We start from the raw sequence: 17,816 nt of genomic DNA, 5'->3' as shown, positions 1-17,816 counted from the left end.
GTTCACATTTTATTTCCAGCCTCCATGTCATACAAATATACTTTCTGGCCAACCAACCTGGCACCCCCATCCTCCTGTGAATTTAAGGTATGTGATTTGTCTGTTCTGATATTGTAGACATTGCTGTATATATGAGGAGGGAATACAAACAGGCTGTTGTCACATGCACAACTGGAGCATAGGGATAAGACTGTGACCAGAATGTTCAGAAGTTTTGAGTGCAGTTATCATCTAACTATGCTGAGGATTGGTAAACTTTTATTACATTTTTCATTCCTTTCATCACTCACCAAGACAGTATGTGAATATTACAAAAGTATATTTTGCAGACTGTTGAAGGATTACTGAGTAGGTTATATTTGAAGCAGTTTGCAAAATCACTCTAGTTACAGTGGAGACTATTTAGTATTATAAATATAGTTTTTTTCTGCAAAGGATTGTTTACTTGTCTCTGTGCTGGAGCTTAGATGCATCAATGTTGCCACGAGCGAAACCATGAAGGGACATCCAAGACAGGAAGGTCATGGCAAAGAGGTCAGAGTAAATATGATCCCTGGGGAAGGTAATGGCAACCCATCCCAGTATTCTTGCCATGAAAACTAGATGGATCAGTACAACAAGAGATATGTTAGTATACCATCGGAAGATGGGACTCCCAGGTCAGAATATGGTCAAAATGCTACTGGGGGAAAACAGAAGATAAGTTCAGCTAGCCCCAGATGTGATGACACAGCTAGTTCAAAGCCGAAAGGAAGGCTAATGTCCAACAGTGCTGGAGGTGAACGACAAATCCAATGTTCTAAAGATCAACACACTGTAGGAAACTGGAATGTAAGATCTATGAGCCAGGGCAAACTGGATGTTGTTATTGGTGAGATGTCAAGATTAAGGATAGACATTCTGGGGGTCAGTGAACTGGGTCACATCACAACAGATGACCACCAGATCTGCATAATTAATAAAGTCACTAAAGCGGTGCTTGGATACAATCCAAAAAGTAATGGAATGATCTCAATTCGAGTTCAAGATAAGCCATTTAACATCACAATGATCCAAATATACGCCCCAACCACAGCTGCTGCTGAAGAAGCAGAAGTAGATCAGTTCTATGAGGATCTGCAGCACCTACTAGATAATACACCAAAAAGAGACATTATTTTCATTACGGGAGACTGGAATGCTAAGGTGGGTAGTCAAATGACAACTGGGATCACAGGCAAGCATGGTCTAGGACAACAACATAAAGCAGAACGTAGAATTTTGCCAGGAAAACTCACTGTGCATAACAAACACTCTCTTCCAACAACCGAAAAGACGGCTTTATACATGGACTTCATCAGATGGTCAACACCGAAATCGGATTGACTACATCCTTGCAACCAAAGGCAGCGGATATTCATCCAGTCAGTGAAAATAAGACCTGGAGCTGGCTGTAGTTCAGATCACGAACTTCTTATTGCACAATTTAGAACACACAGACCAGTTAGATATAATCTCACTAATATTCCTAGTGAATATGCAATGGAGGGTGAAGAATAACTAGATTCAATAAATAGAGTCCCAGAAGAACCATGGACAGAAGTTTGCAACATTGTTCAGGAAGCGGCAACAAAGTACGTCCCAAAGAAAAAGAAAACCAAGAAGGCAAGATGGTTGTCTGCTGATGCACTGGAAGTAGCCCAAGAAAGAAGGAGAGCAAAAGGAAACAGTGATAGGGGGAAATATGCCCAATTAAACACATAAATCCAGAGGTTATCCAGAAGAGATAAGAAACTATTTTTAAACAAGCAATGCATGGAAATGTAAGAAAACAATTTAATAGGAAGGACAAGAGACCTCTTCAGAAAATTAAAAACATTAAAGGTAAATATCAGGCAAAAATGGGTATGATCAAAAACAAAGATGGCAAGGACCTAACAGAAGCTGAAGAGATCAAGAGAAGGTGACAAGACTATACAGAAGATTAGTGTAGGAAAGATAATAAGATCAAGGATAGCTTTGATGTTGTGGTGAGTGAATTGGAACCAGACATCCTGAAGAGTGAGGTTAAATGGGCCTTAAGAAGCATTGCTAATAAGGCAGCAGGAAATGATGGGATCCCAGTTGAACTGTTTAAAATCTTGAAAGATGATGCTGTCAAGGTGGTGCATGCCATATGCCAGCAAATATGGAAAACACAAGAATGGCCATCAGATTGGGGGGGAAAAAATCAACATATCCCTCCCATACCAAAAAAGGGAAACGCTAAAAAAATGCTCAAACTTTTGTGCAGGCACTTATTTTACATGCCAGTGAGGTAATGCTCAAGATCCTGCAAGGTAGACTCCAGCAATACATGGAGCGAGAGTTGCCAGATGTGCAAGTTGGGTTTAGAAAAGGCAGAGGAGCAAGAGACCAAATTGCCAACATCCGCTGGATAATGGAGGAAGCTAGGGAGTTTCAGAAAAACATCTATTTCTGTTTTATTTACTATTCTAAAGCCCTTGACTGTGGATCATAACAAATTGTGGCAAGTTCTTGGCGATATGGGGATACCAAGTCACCTTGTCTGTCTCTTGAGAAATCTGTTTAACGACCAAGTAGCAACAGTAAGAACAGACCATGGAACAACAGACTGGTTCAAGATTGGGAAAGGAGTATGGCAGGGCTGTATCCTCTCCCCCTACCTATTGAACTTGTATGCAGAACACATCATGCAACGTGTGGGGCTTGACAAATCTAAGGCTGGAGTTAAAATTTCTGGAAGAAACATTAACCTTAGATATGCAGATAATACCACTTAGACGACTGAAAATGAGGAGGAGCTGAGGTGCCTTATAACCAAAGTGAAAGAAGAAAGTGGAAAAGCTGGGTTGTAGTTAAACGTTAAAAAACAAAGATTATGGCAACCAGAAAGACTGATAACTGGCAAATAGAGGGAGCAAACATAGAGGCAGTGACAGACTTTGTATTTCTAGGCGCAGACGCAAGCTGCAACCAGGAAATCAGAAGACGTTTGCTTCTTGGGAGGAGAACAATGAAAAATCTCTATAAAATAATGAAGAATAGAGACATCACACTGGCAATGAAAGTCCACATAGTCAAAGCAATTGTATTCCCCATAGTAACCTATGGATGCGAGAGCTAGACCATAAAGAAGGCTGAGCGAAGCAAGATAGACGCTTTGAACTATGGTGTTGGAGGAAAATTCTGAGAGTGCCACAAGAATATCAAACCAATCCATCCTAGAGGAAATAAGGACTGCTCATTGGAGGGAAGGATATTAGATGAAGTACTTTGGCCACATAATGAGAAGACAGGAAAGCTTGGAAAAGACGATGATGCTGGGGAAAATGGAAGGGGAAAGGATGAGGGTCTGATCAAGGGCAAGATGGATGGATGGTATCCTTGAAGTAACTGGCTTGACCTTGAAGGAGCTGGGGGTGGCCACGGTCAACAGGGAGCTCTGGTGTGGGCTGGTCCATGAGATCACGAAGAGTCGGAAGCGACTGAATGAATAAACAACAACAACAACATCGTTTTGCTGAAAACAATGCCTGATCTATGGAAGGGAATGGAAATCTGATAATATTACAGGTGATCATATGGTTACAGTTATATTGCTCTCAATGGCCTTTGTACATGAGATGTTCCTAGTGGAATGCACCTTCAAGCTATTGCATTACAAGTAGATGATATTAAATAGGTTGATTCGCTGTGCAGATTGGCGAAGGCCGACTTACATGGCAGGCTCCCAGGCCTACTGGCCTGTCTGCTTACCACTCTTAAGAAGAGCCAGGGAAGAGGTTGAGGTTTGCTCCATGAACTGGCATAGGCTGACCTGCCCCGCGGATCAGCGGAGGCTGGCCCACGTGGTGAACAGAGGCCTGGCTATCTTCTTTCTGCTGTGCCAGCCTCTTAATCTCTGGGCAACAGCCACTCACCATCAGCAGGCCATAGAGATATTGAAGGGATTGGATTGTGGCAGAGGAGTTGCGGTCTGCTGGGATGGGGTGAGGACAATCACTGCTCCGGTTGATGCTGGCCTTGTAACATGGGTCCTCTGGTGGTGTGTGGCTGTCTTTGTGTTCAGACCAGTAAGACTCTTTCTTTAGCCCAGTGTTGCCATTTCATCTTTGTAGAAGGCCTAAATCCTGTTCCCTTTATCCTCCTGGCCCATTAACATCCTGTGGCCGTAACATCTTATTAACATCTTACAAAGGGCCTACTGAAACTTGTGATTCTGCCCCATTTACTAACACTAGTTAGCAGCATTTAATAATATTGCTGCTGCAAGTTACCTATGCTACTAAAACCTGGTCCCTCTATATTAGATTATGTATACTGCTATGATGTGGTCCTGTACTGTCACTTTTTGTAATTGAATTTAATGAATTTACCTACAAGTTATAATATCTTATAACCTGCCTTGCACTTTAAACCTGAACAATGTGCCCATGTTGTTCCTGAGCGTTTTGTAGTTTACATTTACATTTGCACTTTGTGCACATGGAGGGGGTTGGGGAAAGCTGGAGGAATCTAGAAATTGCCGGGGGCGGGGAGAGAGAGAGAGAGAGAGAGAGAGAGAGAGAGAGAGAGAGAGAGAGAGGTAAATCCAGCCATTGAGGAAGAAGCATTAAATCAAGTACAGTAGAGTCTCACTTATCCAAGCTAAACAGGCAGGCAGAAGCTTGGATAAGCAAATACCTTGGATAATAAGGAGGGATTAAGGAAAAGCCTATTAAACATCAAATTAGGTTATGATTTTACAAATTAAGCACCAAAACCTCATGTTATACAACAAATTTGACAGAAAAAGTAGTTCAATACGCAGTAATGTTGTGCTGTAATTACTGTATTTACTAATTTAGCACCAAAATATCGCAATCTATTGAAAACATTGACTCCAAAAATGGCTTGGATAATCCAGAAACTTGGATATGCGAGGCTTGGATAAGTGAGACTCTACTGTAACATCATTTGGACCATGGGTTGAGGATGGGGGAGGGAGGCATGTTGAGGGAGGTAGGTGTTCCAATGGGTGGGAGGTGATATAAGGGAGGGGGAGATAGGGGAAAGGAAGACCCAAATAATTAATTCGGCCTAGGGCACGTAGAACACTTATAGTTCCAAAACGGTCTCCTGACATAGTTAATCTGAATACCCAGGATGGCGGTCCCTCTACATTAAGGGTAATGCTGTTTACCGCCAAGTCTGTAAATGGGAAAACATCTTTCATTCAAGATCTAATCCTCAAGGAACATGCAGGCCTGGCGTGCATAACAGAAACCTGGTTGGACGAGACTGAGGGGTTAATCTCACCCAGTTTTGCCCACCAGGTCATTCTGTGCAGCACCAGCCAAAATCCAGAAAAGGGGGGGGGGGCGTTCAGTGGTGTATAAAGATTCAATCTCCTGCAGTCAACCACTTCTGAATGTGTCCACCTGAGGGTTGGTGACCGGGACAGGATGGGGATTCTGTTAGTGAACCGACCACCCCGCTTCACTACAGTCTCCCTGCCTGAGCTAACCAAGGTGGCCTCGGGCCTGGCGTTGGGGTCCCAATGACTCATAGTGCTGGGGGATTTCAATGTCCATGCTGGGACCATCCTCTCAGGAGCGGCTCAGGATTTCATGACCTCCATGACAACCATGGGGCTGTCCCAACTAGTATCCGGTCCCACGCACAGAGCTGGGCACACACTAGACTTGGTTTTCTGCCAGGGATGGGAAGAAGGTGGCAGTGTGGAGAAGCTTGGAAGTTGCATAGACCAACTATCACTGATCAGGATTAGACTTACTGCACCCCCTAACCTCAACAGGGGTGGAGAGCCTATTAAAATGGTCCACTGCAGGAGGCTTATGGGTCCAGATGGAATCCTGATGGCTCTTGGGGATTTTTCTGCCTCCTCGGTAGGTGATCCTGTTGATGTTCTGTTCTCTCTGGAATAGGGAGATGACTAGGGCAATAGACACAATTGCTCTGGAACATCCCCTCTAAACCAGCTCTAAACCAGCTCCTTGATTCAGCGAGGAGCTGACAGCAATGAAGTGAGAGAAAAGGGAACTAGAGTGCGTGTGGCATTTAGAGCATAGCGAGTCATGGCTATGTGCCTATCTAAGGACATAGGCTGCGGCAGTAGAAGCCACAAACAAATCCTTCTTTGCGACCAATACTGCATCCACGAAGAACCATCCAGTAGAACTGTTTCGAGTGGTCAGAAGGCTGTTAAATCCCACCTCACAAAATGGGATCCCTGACCATTCGGCAGCTTGCTGTGAAGCATTTGCTCAGTTCTTTTTGGAGAAAGTTGTTCTGATCCATTCCGACTTTGATGCCGTGTTAATGGCAGTCTCTGAGGGTGTAACACAAGCACCTCCTTGTCCAGTTTTAATGGATTCATTTCAATTGGTGCAGCTCGAAGATGTGGACAAGATCCTTGGCGAGGCCAAGCACATGCATCCTAGACCCCTGCCCATCCTGGCTGGTAAAGGAAGCCAGAGGGGGTTGGTAGAGTGGGTGAAGGTAGTGGTTAATGCCTCCCTTCAGGAAGGCAAGATTCCAGCCAGCTAAAAAGAAACTGTTATAAGACGGCTGTTGAAGAAACCATCACTGGATTCCACTCGATTAGTCTACTATTGGCCAGTTTCCGACCTTCTCTATTTGGACAAAATCGTGGAATGTGTGGTTGCCTCACAGCTCCAGGGATTCTTAGTAGACACTGATTTCCTAGATCCGGCACAGTCTGGTTTCAAACATGGAACCGAAACAGCCTTGGTCGCCTTAGTAAATGATCTATGCCGGGAACTGGACAGGGGGAGTGTGTCCCTGTTGGTTCTGCTACCTTCGATACAGTTGAACATGGTAGCCTTCTGGGATACCTTGCAGGAACAGGGCTCGGAGGTACTGTTTTGCAGTGGCTCCAGTCCTTCCTGGAGGGTCAGACCCAGAAGGTGTTGCTGGGGGGACACTGCTCAGCCCTGCAACCATTGTCTTGTGGGGTCCCACAGGGCTCAGTACTATCCCCCGTGTTGTTTAACATTTACATGGAGCCATTCGGAGAGTTTTGGAGTATGGTGTCATCTTAGGATATTCTAAATTGAGGATCTTTAATTGATGAAGATAATCAATGTAGAGAAAAATAAGCTGTCCAGATGACATACTTTAGATAAAATAAATACTTATGCTACACATCACAACTGATTCTGTGTTTAGTAACATAAGTATCATGTAAGAAAAGTATCTAAGAACACAGTTATCTGGGAAGATTTCCTTTACAAAATGCAATTTCAGTAAATTGGAGTCATGTGTGAGGACAGTTTGTGTATATTTCCATTGATGGCAGCGGCGTTTAGACTGGCAAAGTTTAGACGTTTCTGCTCCATGTGTAAAGGAACTTCTCATTTAGTCACCAATTCACATTTGTACCCTATATTCTGTTCATAAATGCCACACTATTGTATTTTCCACATCCATATGTGAAAAGTGAATTTGTCATTCATCACCGTGTTTTACTTTCTGCTTTTCATTCACGCATCATTATGTATATGCTTTAGGGCACCCTATCATGATGATAGACTCTATTGGAAACCATCCCCAGGTGAAGAGGACAACAATTTACGATATATCCAGGAACAGAATCAGAAGAATTTAGCTGGGATCCACTGCCAATTCTATCAGGATAATCTAATGACTACCTTGTGAAAAAAAGAATCTTTAGCTTCATGCATCATCTCACATCCTCATTGCATCTCAAAAAATGCCTGTGTACACTGCAAATAGAAAATGTTAAAGTAGTGTAACAATCATTAGAGAATAATAGGTAAACCAAGTTATAGTTCCTATAGTAGGTCGGAATGTTCTAGGAAACATTATGCATTCTTCTGCCCCAAATTCTGGAATATCACTGCTAGCTCATAATTCTTATATTCTCATTTTATGTAGCGTTCTTACGTTTATTCCTTGCCATTTACACATGATACTTAATTTGATAGATTCATTTATTATGAATCAAACCCAACAATGATCATGTCTTCCCTTCTTTAATTTATATTTTACTTTGAGTGCTACTCAGATCAGTATGATGATAGTTATCAAATATGTTTTAATAGTAAATTATAAAGGGATGAAATACTTAATACAAAAAAAATTATGTCAGATTGAAAGGGTGGATTTTTTGTGCCAAGTTAACCAGTATGAGGAAGCTACTAGAGTTTAATATTTTTTAAAGTAGTGAATCTGATTTTTCAAATGTTATTGATTTCAATCCTTTCTATCAACAATTTGCTGCTGTAATGTAATCTTTTGTACTGTTGTGATGTTAGGAACCATGCCTTAAAAGTGGGCAGTGTTGTCTTTCAGTAGAATGCTAAAGTGGTTTTTGATACCAGAGATGCAATAGAAAGAGAAACTGGTGAAGCATCTGATGGTAAAACTTGTTCAGATGCCATTTGTCTCCTACAATCCTTGAATGTCTTCAGTTCATGAGTGTGGGTCCAGGGTTGCCTTCCACTAATGCTTTTACTGTCTTCATTGTGAAACTTTACGTGGGATCCAGATAATGTTGTCTTCCATTTTCATCCCTTGTATGTTTTTCTCCTACTTCCATTATGTTTTTTCCAGTAAGGAGGAAAATAACAAATACATGCATTTTGTCTTTTGATTAGTGCTATTTGGAAGCACCTCAAGGCTGTCATGCTAATGAAGCAAGAATTCCTATATGTAGCCATTGCCCTTTTACACTAGGACAAGTAGGACAGAGAGAGAAAGAGTGGTCATTTATCAACCACTACGTTTACCATATAAAAGCTGCATTGCCTGCCTCTCCCCCTCCCCAGCCATTCTATTCCTGATACAGTGGATAGGAATAAAAGAAGCATCTGGCTATGTCCCTATAGCCACATATAAAATTATTAGATCATCCACTGAAATCCATTGGGATCCTCTAGATCAAAGCTTCTGAAATTTTTCCACTTGGCTCCCGTTTCTGTCTGATAAATTTTTATGTGAACCTAGGTATATAGGTAGATAAAATACGTGTAAAAACTAAACATTTACTGAGAACAAATCAGCATTTGCAAGTCTTGCTAAAAGGCTGATTTTCCTACTTATGAACTACAGCTTCAGCAGAATCCACTGTAAACGTCTAAAACAGCCATTAGGTGATGTTGAGAAAAACATATTGGGACTCTGTCATTGAACTAAGATGACCCTAGTTTAAGAAGCCCTGGTCTAGAGGTCTCAGCAGATGAAGCAGTCATCTTGCTACAGGGACTTTGTCAGAGGCTTCTACAGTCACACATGCGCACATACACCAGCATAGAATAGCCATGAGGGAGAGATTTGGCAAGGGGTTTTGATGGTTGCAATGGAAGGAACATCAACTTCCACCGAAAAATGATATACACAAGTGAAAGATTGACTTATAGATGGCTAACATATATATACCACTAACAGAATGCCAGCCAGTGAATGTACACCTCTGTCCTGATCTCATCACATCACAAGAATGGTAAAAACATCGAAACATCCGGGCGTCCCCTGGGCAACATCTTTGCAGACTACCAATTCTCTCATACTAGAAGCGACTTGCAGTTTCTCAAGTCACTCCTGACACGAAAAAAAATCACATATTGGAATGCAAAGTTCTGAACAGTTCCCTAAGAAGATGACTCTGAAATGTTAAACTTAGATGTTTATAAACAAGTTCAGCTTCTGTGAAGCTGGATATATATTCCATAAACTGAGATTTTCTTAAGAGATAAGCTTTGGTTCCCTTGATTATAGAAATAATGGTGCCAGCTTTTGCACACACATTGATTTGACCTTAAAGCTGTGATTTTTTTTTAAAAAAGGCTTTGGAATAAGGAATATCTTTATATTTTGGGAGTATTTTGAAGTGTTAGTGTTTTTTTAATATGATTTTATTGAATTTGACTTTATATATAGGGTTAAGTCTACATCATTCTCAGAGAAATTAAGATTTTATTTAAGGTATGTTTACATTGTTCTGATTTTTGTATATGTTAAATAATATGAATATTTACATGCAATAAATATTAATATTTTCCATTGTCTTTGACATTTTATGTTTTCTGTCTTGATCTTTGAAATATTGCTCAGTAATTTACAAAACATGTATTACATTTTGTTTGTTGAATTAAAATATAGTTATCACGACTAGTGCACATGCAGTGTTTTAAATAAATGGTAACAAGTCTGGCCAAAGGATAGAAAATAACGTCATGTCTAGAAATATTCCCACAATTAGGTAGTCTATATCAGGACATTTCAAAAGCTGCTATGCAGTTGAATAACAATTTTCCATCATGCTGAAAAATGTATAAAAGAACCTCAACTGTTGAGCATGATGAACATTCCTGGATGAGTAGCAGATGCTTAAAAAAACCTGGATATTGAAGTGCAAGGACATGTATTGAGTGGGGAAATGAGCAAAAGTTTTTGTGTTGCACATTGGCACCCATATGCATCACTCCCATTGTTCATTGAGCACCAATATGCATTGTTCCTTTTGCTAGCTGTGCTGTGTAGTGATGTAACAGCAACCCTCTCCCGGATATGGACATTGCACAACTATGAAATTCTATGTTGCATAGGTGTAACTCTGCTTACAAAAATATAACACCCTAACAAGATTCCAGACATCTATTTAGCTCTGTCCTCCAATCCTATCCATAGATCTTTCCTTGCCTCACGTGGGAAACTTCTGTTCTTACAGCTCAGGCACTTTCCTTTTCTCTTAAAAACCAATTCTGTTCTTTGTTTTTCATCATTTTGTGGCCCTTTTGATTTCACCAAATGTGGGTGCTTCCAGTAGATCTGGGAGTGGTAAAAACAGTCTCCAAAAGTAGGCGCGTTTGCTTTAAGCACTAATAGAGTTTAGTTAGATTCAGTTGGATTCAGTTAGATTCAGTTGGAAGCAGTCAAAACCCCTAAACAGATCTCCCCCTACCCTTAAAGTTCTGGCATCCAAATGTGGTATCTCAAATGCCTATGGCCTCAAATAATTCCAGTTGTCATTTGCTATCAAGTCAACTTCAACTTATGATGATTCAATGAAAAAGATCTTCAATAACCTTGTTAACAGCCCTGCTCAGGTCTTTCAGGGGAGCTTCAGTGGTGTGTTTCTGCATGACAAGGGGTTGAACTTTAATAGCTTTTGCAGCCCCTTCCAACATTCTGTGATTCTATAAAGTTCAACCACTTACCTCATGGCAGATTTCTCAAAACCCAATAACACTTATCTTGTTTTTCTTGAGACAATGGTTTATTGTGCCAAAAAGTGCTGCCTTGTGAAAAAAAATAAAACAAATATTGCACAAAAACACAACTTTCACAACCAACTCAGTCACACATGCACTTTTGAGAAAACCTACATAAATAACAGAAACAATGACTAGCATTCTGTTTAGCCAAATCTAAGATCTTATAAAATTTTAAGTTCACATTTATGGTATATTTAACAACAAAAGATGTGTTGGATCTTTGAAGCACTTTCCTAGTTGCCGGGTGCATTGAGAAGGACCCCAGAGGATCTCTTCTGAATTTGCCCTTCAGTTGTGAGGGTACTACAGATATCATTTCCCAGTACCTCAGATTGCTGTACTTCAGAAACCCTTTGTTTGGGGGCACTTTCTAGTTGAAAGGTTAGGTTTGGTGTTGTTAGACGTAGCTATGACAGTGCAACGTCATTGTCCCACTGACATTTAGATGCTCAATATTTTGCACTGAAAACAAAATAGGATTTTCACGCAAAAATCCTTGTGTATTTCTGTGCAGAATAATTTCCCAAAATGTTTCAAGATGTCCAAATACCAGGTAAAAACTGAACAAAGTTGTAGCTGCTAACCAAAGTGTTGGGAAACATGTTTTTTTAGCCAGGAAAATAATAATAGCAAATATGCTTGGCATAGATAGTCAGACCAGAGTCTTTCTTTCTCATTTGTAAATCTTAATCTGTTTGTAGCTGATTTGTGTTTTGTCTCTTGGGGAGATAAGGATTGTAGCAAAAGGAATGAACAACTAGTACTGGAAAGCCATGAGAAGGATGATTAATGTTCAGTGTGAAGGTGGGATCAGCAATAAAGAGTAAAAATTGTAACCACAAAATTGTCATCTTAGGCAGTATCATCTTTGGGGGAAAATCTGGAAAAAAAATTCATTCAATATGTTGTATGAAAAGAGAAATTCTATAACAGCTAAAATGCCACCTATAAGTTGTTATTTATTAGTACATTTGATGGGGGAAAGAGTAGTAAAATTATTCTCAGAGAAGGACCACAAAATCAATGGAACTCGTATATGTACTGATTTATCAAAATCCAATCAATTTCATAGGTCTGCTTTGGTGGGATTAGCAGTTGGATTTAGGCTAAAAAAAAATTAAGGACCACTTTTCTCCTTCTGAGTGGTTCATTGGTCTTTAGAGTGGCAGAATCCTTAAATATTTCATAGGCAACAGGGCAGTTTATAAATAACACTGCTTTTTAAAGTACATGTTCTGTTCATTAGACATCTAATGACTACGTTGGTGAGATGTGAGAGAGAAAGGCACATCCTTTACCCTTTATGTCATTTGCAAATTGGTGAAATGAACTTCGGTGCCAGTTCTCAGATAAGTTCTCCTCTTATTCATGGATGTTAAATGTTGGAGCAACAAAATGAAAGTTTGCATGAGGAAAACTGCATGCAACTGCCTCCGCCTTCTGAAACTTGTCTGACAGGAGTAGAAACACTAAAAATAAAGTATATCTTTAAAAGCAGCAAAACTGGCTTGTCAGCTTTTGCTTAGTTCTGGTTTGGCCCTGATCTGCTTAGTTTTTAAAAAATGTTTGTTTAAACTTCAAACTTTTATTTGTGAGATCATCAAATGAATCTTGCAAATAAAATCCATGAGGTATAATGTATAAAGAATCAGCCTAAATGACAAAAAGTGTTCATTACTTACTAATCCTTACATAGATGTTTAAGTCATACAATGCAGACTAATTGGAGGTTCCTTTTTAATCACTGTTTCTGAAGAGCACAAATTCCCCACCAAACGCTTTCCTTTTGAAATCTTGTACATTTGTTAATTGGGGACATAGCTCTGTTGCATGTCATTTTGATAACTACTGTCCACAAAAACAAGACAGTAGTGGGAGTCATGTGTTTTTCCAGATGTTGGCAAGCCAGCGCCTGAAGCACTATCCCAGAGCTTTCCAAACATTTCATGTTGGTGACACAGTAATTCAGTGTTACTAACAAACCAGAGGTTAAAACTAACCCCTTGTAAGACACAGAGACATATAAATAAATTGTAATAGTGAAATGTATATGGACACAATAAGAAAAAAACCTGTTTATATTTTTAAAAATATATGATTTATTGCTTATTTTACATAGACTCAGAGGTTTCTCATTACATTTGCGCGACTCACCTACACACTGCAGCTGGCATACTAACATGTCCCGACACACAGTTTGGAAAGCACTGACCTAGCCAATAGTGAGCATAGTTGGATATCCCAGTTCAGCAGCATTTGGGGAGCCACACAACCCCCACACCAATGAAAGGGTAAGTATATCTTTCAAAAACAAATGAAATGCTTTGCACAAAATGCCTCGAAAGAATTGTCTTCTCTAAAGCATAGCAAGTTCGACCCTTTCCTGCTCATTGCAGAGAGACAACTGCAAATTGCCTCTCTGCAAATGGAATTCACACAAAACTCCTGTGTGTATTGGCCTCAAATTTGTCAAGCACAGTGTCAGGTTCTGAGGCCCCCTCGAATAAACACCATATTCAGGAATATTGGATACACTTTATTCTTGACCATCAGAAAACAAGCAAGACGGTTCTAACCCTCAATCATCATGGCAGCTTTTGTACCCTCCTTCACACCAGTCCCCCTTCCCCACACTCTATATTCTCAAGGCCAGTCTGTGGCATCCTGACACACAGGCCAAGATCCCATAACTATATTTAGCTCTACATACACAGTTCTATATCCTTCCCTCACCCTTGCACCTAGCAACCCCCAGATGAGTAGTCGCTGCTGGTACTGCTTGCTGGGAGGGGGCAATTTTGACCATGAAATAGGAGCCGAGTGCAGAAAAAATAAGAAGGCGCTCTTTGATAGAGTGCATCCTCCTTTCCTTTCCCAGACAGGAACTATATCTGACTGGTCTGAATTCCCCTCTTCCTTCCCTTCTTTCGCTATCACCACAAAGCAGCATCGGTAACCCCTCCCAGGACTTGAGAACTCCTAGGGAGGCTTTTGTTTGTAATGCCAGAGCAACAGAATGGACCCCTGTACTTCATCCAAAAGGGGATATATACATGGATGCATGTCAGTACTAATATAGTCGCCAAATAAGAGACAGAATTTATCCAGTTTTGGTAAAAAAGATAAAACCATTATTTGTTAATTTTCAATTATACAATAGAGTCTCACTTATCCAACATAAGCAGGACGGCAGAACATTGGATAAGTGAATATGTTGGATAATAAGGAGATATTAAGAAAAAGCCTATTAAACATCAAAATAGGCTATGATTTTACAAATTAAGCACCAAAACATCATGTTATACAACAAATTTGACAGAAAAGGTAGTTCATTACACATTAATGCTATGTAGTAATTACTGTATTTACGAATTTAGCACCAAAATATCACAATGCATTGAAAACATTGACTACAAAATGCGTTGGATAATCCAGAATGTTGGATAAGTGAATGTTGGATAAGTGAGACTCTACTGTATTCCATGGGAGAATCCTCTTGAGTCATTTCCAAAATCTGTTATCTAACTTGTCAAAGCAGGGCCCCAACCAAACCATTGATTCAGTGCATACATTTACATAGAGGCTCTAAATGTATATCTTTAAAGTAATCCCAGATTCAAATCATTCTTCGCAACTAGGCTAGATAAAATATTTGAATAATACGTTTCTGTACAAAATAATAAGTTGGAGCAGGTTTTACACACAAGTCCTATCAACAGTTTTCAATACCCTAACTTTGTAGGCTAGTGGGTATATTTGAATGAGTGCTTGAGGCCATTGTGTCATATTGCAACATGCCAGTCTCTAAATTTACTTTTTTTAAATTCCTGTTAAAAATCAGAAACAGGAAGGAACCCAAAATGCACCAAAGACACTATTGTCATCATATTGGGTATTTTGTACTTCAATAACTTTAAGAAGTATTGATCTGATTAAATTTTTATCCTCATTCTAAGTAAAGAAGTCATTAATAAAATCATTTTTCACTTTAAAATGTAGTTTCATGGACATAATTCTTCCTCATCTTCAAAATTTCCCATTCGGAATGTAACCCATTCTGACATGTGTGCTTAGGATGAGAATGCAGGGTCATATTAAGGCTATCAGGTCTGATGCAGTAAAATTACTGGTATGCTTGACTAAGTGTGATTTCAAAGCTCTTTAGAAAAGCACTTTATTGTGGCTTTAAAAACCCTGTGCTGTACTTGACTCTGCAAGGAAAGTACAGCATCATTCCCTCTGGATGCTTCCTTGAAACTGACAGTGAGCCATAGCTTGGAGGCACATAATTTGCATGCATAAGGTCCCGGTATCCTAGGTAGAAGGCATGGAAAAGACCTTTGACTGATACCTTGGAGAACTGCTATGACTTAAAATGGAAAGTACTGAGCTATATGGGCCATGGTACATAGCATAGTTTTTTTTTTTAAATGTATGCTGCTTTGTCACAGGACACACAGGATCACTGGTACGCCACAACTTACAGAATGTGTGAATCAGTATGTCGCAACTTGCTTCTGGGCAAGTGGGGTTGTGCAGTATCTCAGTAGAGAGGTCACATCATGCTCTGGAATTCTATCTGCTACATGAGAGTTTAAAAAACATTTTTAAAAACACCCCTCATCACTGCTAACCTAAAGTATAGAGTATAACCATTGATGCTGACTTGTATTTCCTGTTTGCTTGAATGTTGCAAAACACAGCTCAGCACACAAGAAAACAGGCACACTGTAGTTGCCACACAAGCACAGCAACAGCAAAGATAGTATGTGAGAGACAACTCAGAACTTCGTGTTTATGAAAAATATCCTTGAACGGGTGTAGGCTTTGTACATTGGCATCCTACTTGGGGAAATCGCACAAGTCTTTGGAATCCCCCATCAATAGAAATTAACTCAGAGGTAATGAAGGGACAAAGCAGGAGAAAGGCATATTAACAGAAGGTTGCACAGTAGTAGCAGTAGTAGTAGTACTGTGAAAACTGGACTAGGACTCCAGGAGACCAGGATTTGAATTGTGTTAGACATGGAAACCCGTTGGGCAACTTCTGGCCCGTTATCTTCTCTCAGCCACCAAGGATGGCAATGGCAAACCTCCTCTGAGGAAATCTTGCCAAGAATAAAATTGGCATAAGCCAAAGTTGAAGGCATGTAACAACAAACTTCACCTTTATTTGTTACAACCTATTTAGCAACTCAGCAGAGGCCCTAAAAGGGCTGCCATAATTTTAGGGTGAAAATACAATGGCTCTGGAATTAGTCTTTTCCCTCTCCTTTCACAGAAATCTGTTCCATTTTTCTTTAATGGGGAAGAGGCATAATAACAATAAGGAAAACAGTGCTAGAAAAGTAAGACAAATTCAAATAGCAGTAAACTCCAGAAAAAATACAGCATTATAATTGGGACATAATGGAATATCCTCCAATGTCTCTCAGACGTCAACTAAACAACTTCAGAGTACAGTTAGGATGGGCAAAGGCTGTAGTTGTTGGCTTTTGCCTGAGCTACTGAGTGTTGGGAATGGACGAGCCGTTAAGCTCTAATCACCCCCTTTATGAGGTAAATTCCCATTAAAATAGCAGAGTAAATTGCAGCAGTGAGACTTACGTGCAGTGTGAGTTTTGGAAGGCCTCTTTGTTATCAGGAAGACAAAGGGATGCAAAGTTAGCTTTAAAGTTTAAAAGCATTTATTGAGGTAAAAAGAAATCCATTGATGGATAGAAAAGGTTCGAACCTAACTAGCTAATCTATCCTGTTCTAATACACATAGACGAATTAAAATAACAATGCTCTAGATAGCTACATCTTGACAAATAGAGGACATAGGTGCGTCCTCTCTGGAACAAAGCAGGAAGCTGGAAGGAAAGGCAACCAGCCTTATGGGGCTGTTCTTCTCTAGGGCCATAAACATTCCAAAGGCCAAATTGGGGAAGTTACATCAAAGCCCTAGGAGATATCACATTTCTAAAGCATCAAAGTGGTGGGTTGACATAAACAGGACATGAGGGAGGAAACAATAGTGGATCCTATCTAGGCATGCTTTGGAAACGGGGAAAGGATTCCCTCAATCTAACTCTATCATCTATCTGACTACATTTAGACTTGAGTAGTCCAAGATGATTCCCAACACTGAGAAGACTAAAATGCCCTAAAGCAGGGGTGTCAAACTCATTTTTCCTAAGTGTCACATCAACCCTATGGTTGCCTTCAAAGGGCTGTTTGCAATTATAAGTTGGATAAAAGTTGCCCTAGCATTGAAAACCTCATGGGCCACAAAAAATGATGTGGTGGACCAGATTTGTCCCATGGGCCTTGCATTGGATACATGTTCTTTAAACTAACTAGAGCCTATGTAAATTTTGAAGCTAAGTAATGTCAGTCCTGGTTGGCACTTAGATGAGACACAACACATACCAGGTACTGTAGGCAAAGCCACCTCTGACTACTCATTGCCTGAGAAAAAACTCTGAAATTCATGGTGTTGTCATAAATCAACATCTGATATGAAGGCATGCACCTACATACATTTAGGAGGGCAAGACTGCACCTCTC

At 40.1% G+C, this 17,816-nt stretch overlaps 1 protein-coding gene across 6 annotated transcripts in view; it reads left to right on the top strand.

Annotated features, from left to right (window-relative positions):
• epb41l4b (erythrocyte membrane protein band 4.1 like 4B) overlaps window positions 1–17,816 on the top strand; it is a 169,816-nt gene that overhangs the window by 98,785 nt on the left and 53,215 nt on the right. For 5 of the 6 annotated variants that reach the window (XR_009999603.1, XR_009999604.1, XM_062956978.1 and 2 more), the window contains one exon: window positions 20–87. The exons of the other annotated variant lie outside the window; for it this stretch is intronic. Coding sequence is in view for 3 of the 5 variants with exons in the window: in XM_062956978.1 (XP_062813048.1) it covers window positions 20–87 (68 nt within the window). In the remaining 2 variants the exon portion in view is untranslated. The remainder of the gene's footprint in view (window positions 1–19; window positions 88–17,816) is intronic. 6 annotated transcript variants of the gene reach the window in all.

Source organism: Anolis carolinensis, chromosome 6, assembly GCF_035594765.1.
Source record: "Anolis carolinensis isolate JA03-04 chromosome 6, rAnoCar3.1.pri, whole genome shotgun sequence".
Lineage (NCBI taxonomy): Eukaryota > Metazoa > Chordata > Lepidosauria > Squamata > Dactyloidae > Anolis > Anolis carolinensis.
This window is presented reverse-complemented; position numbering and strand designations above follow the sequence as displayed.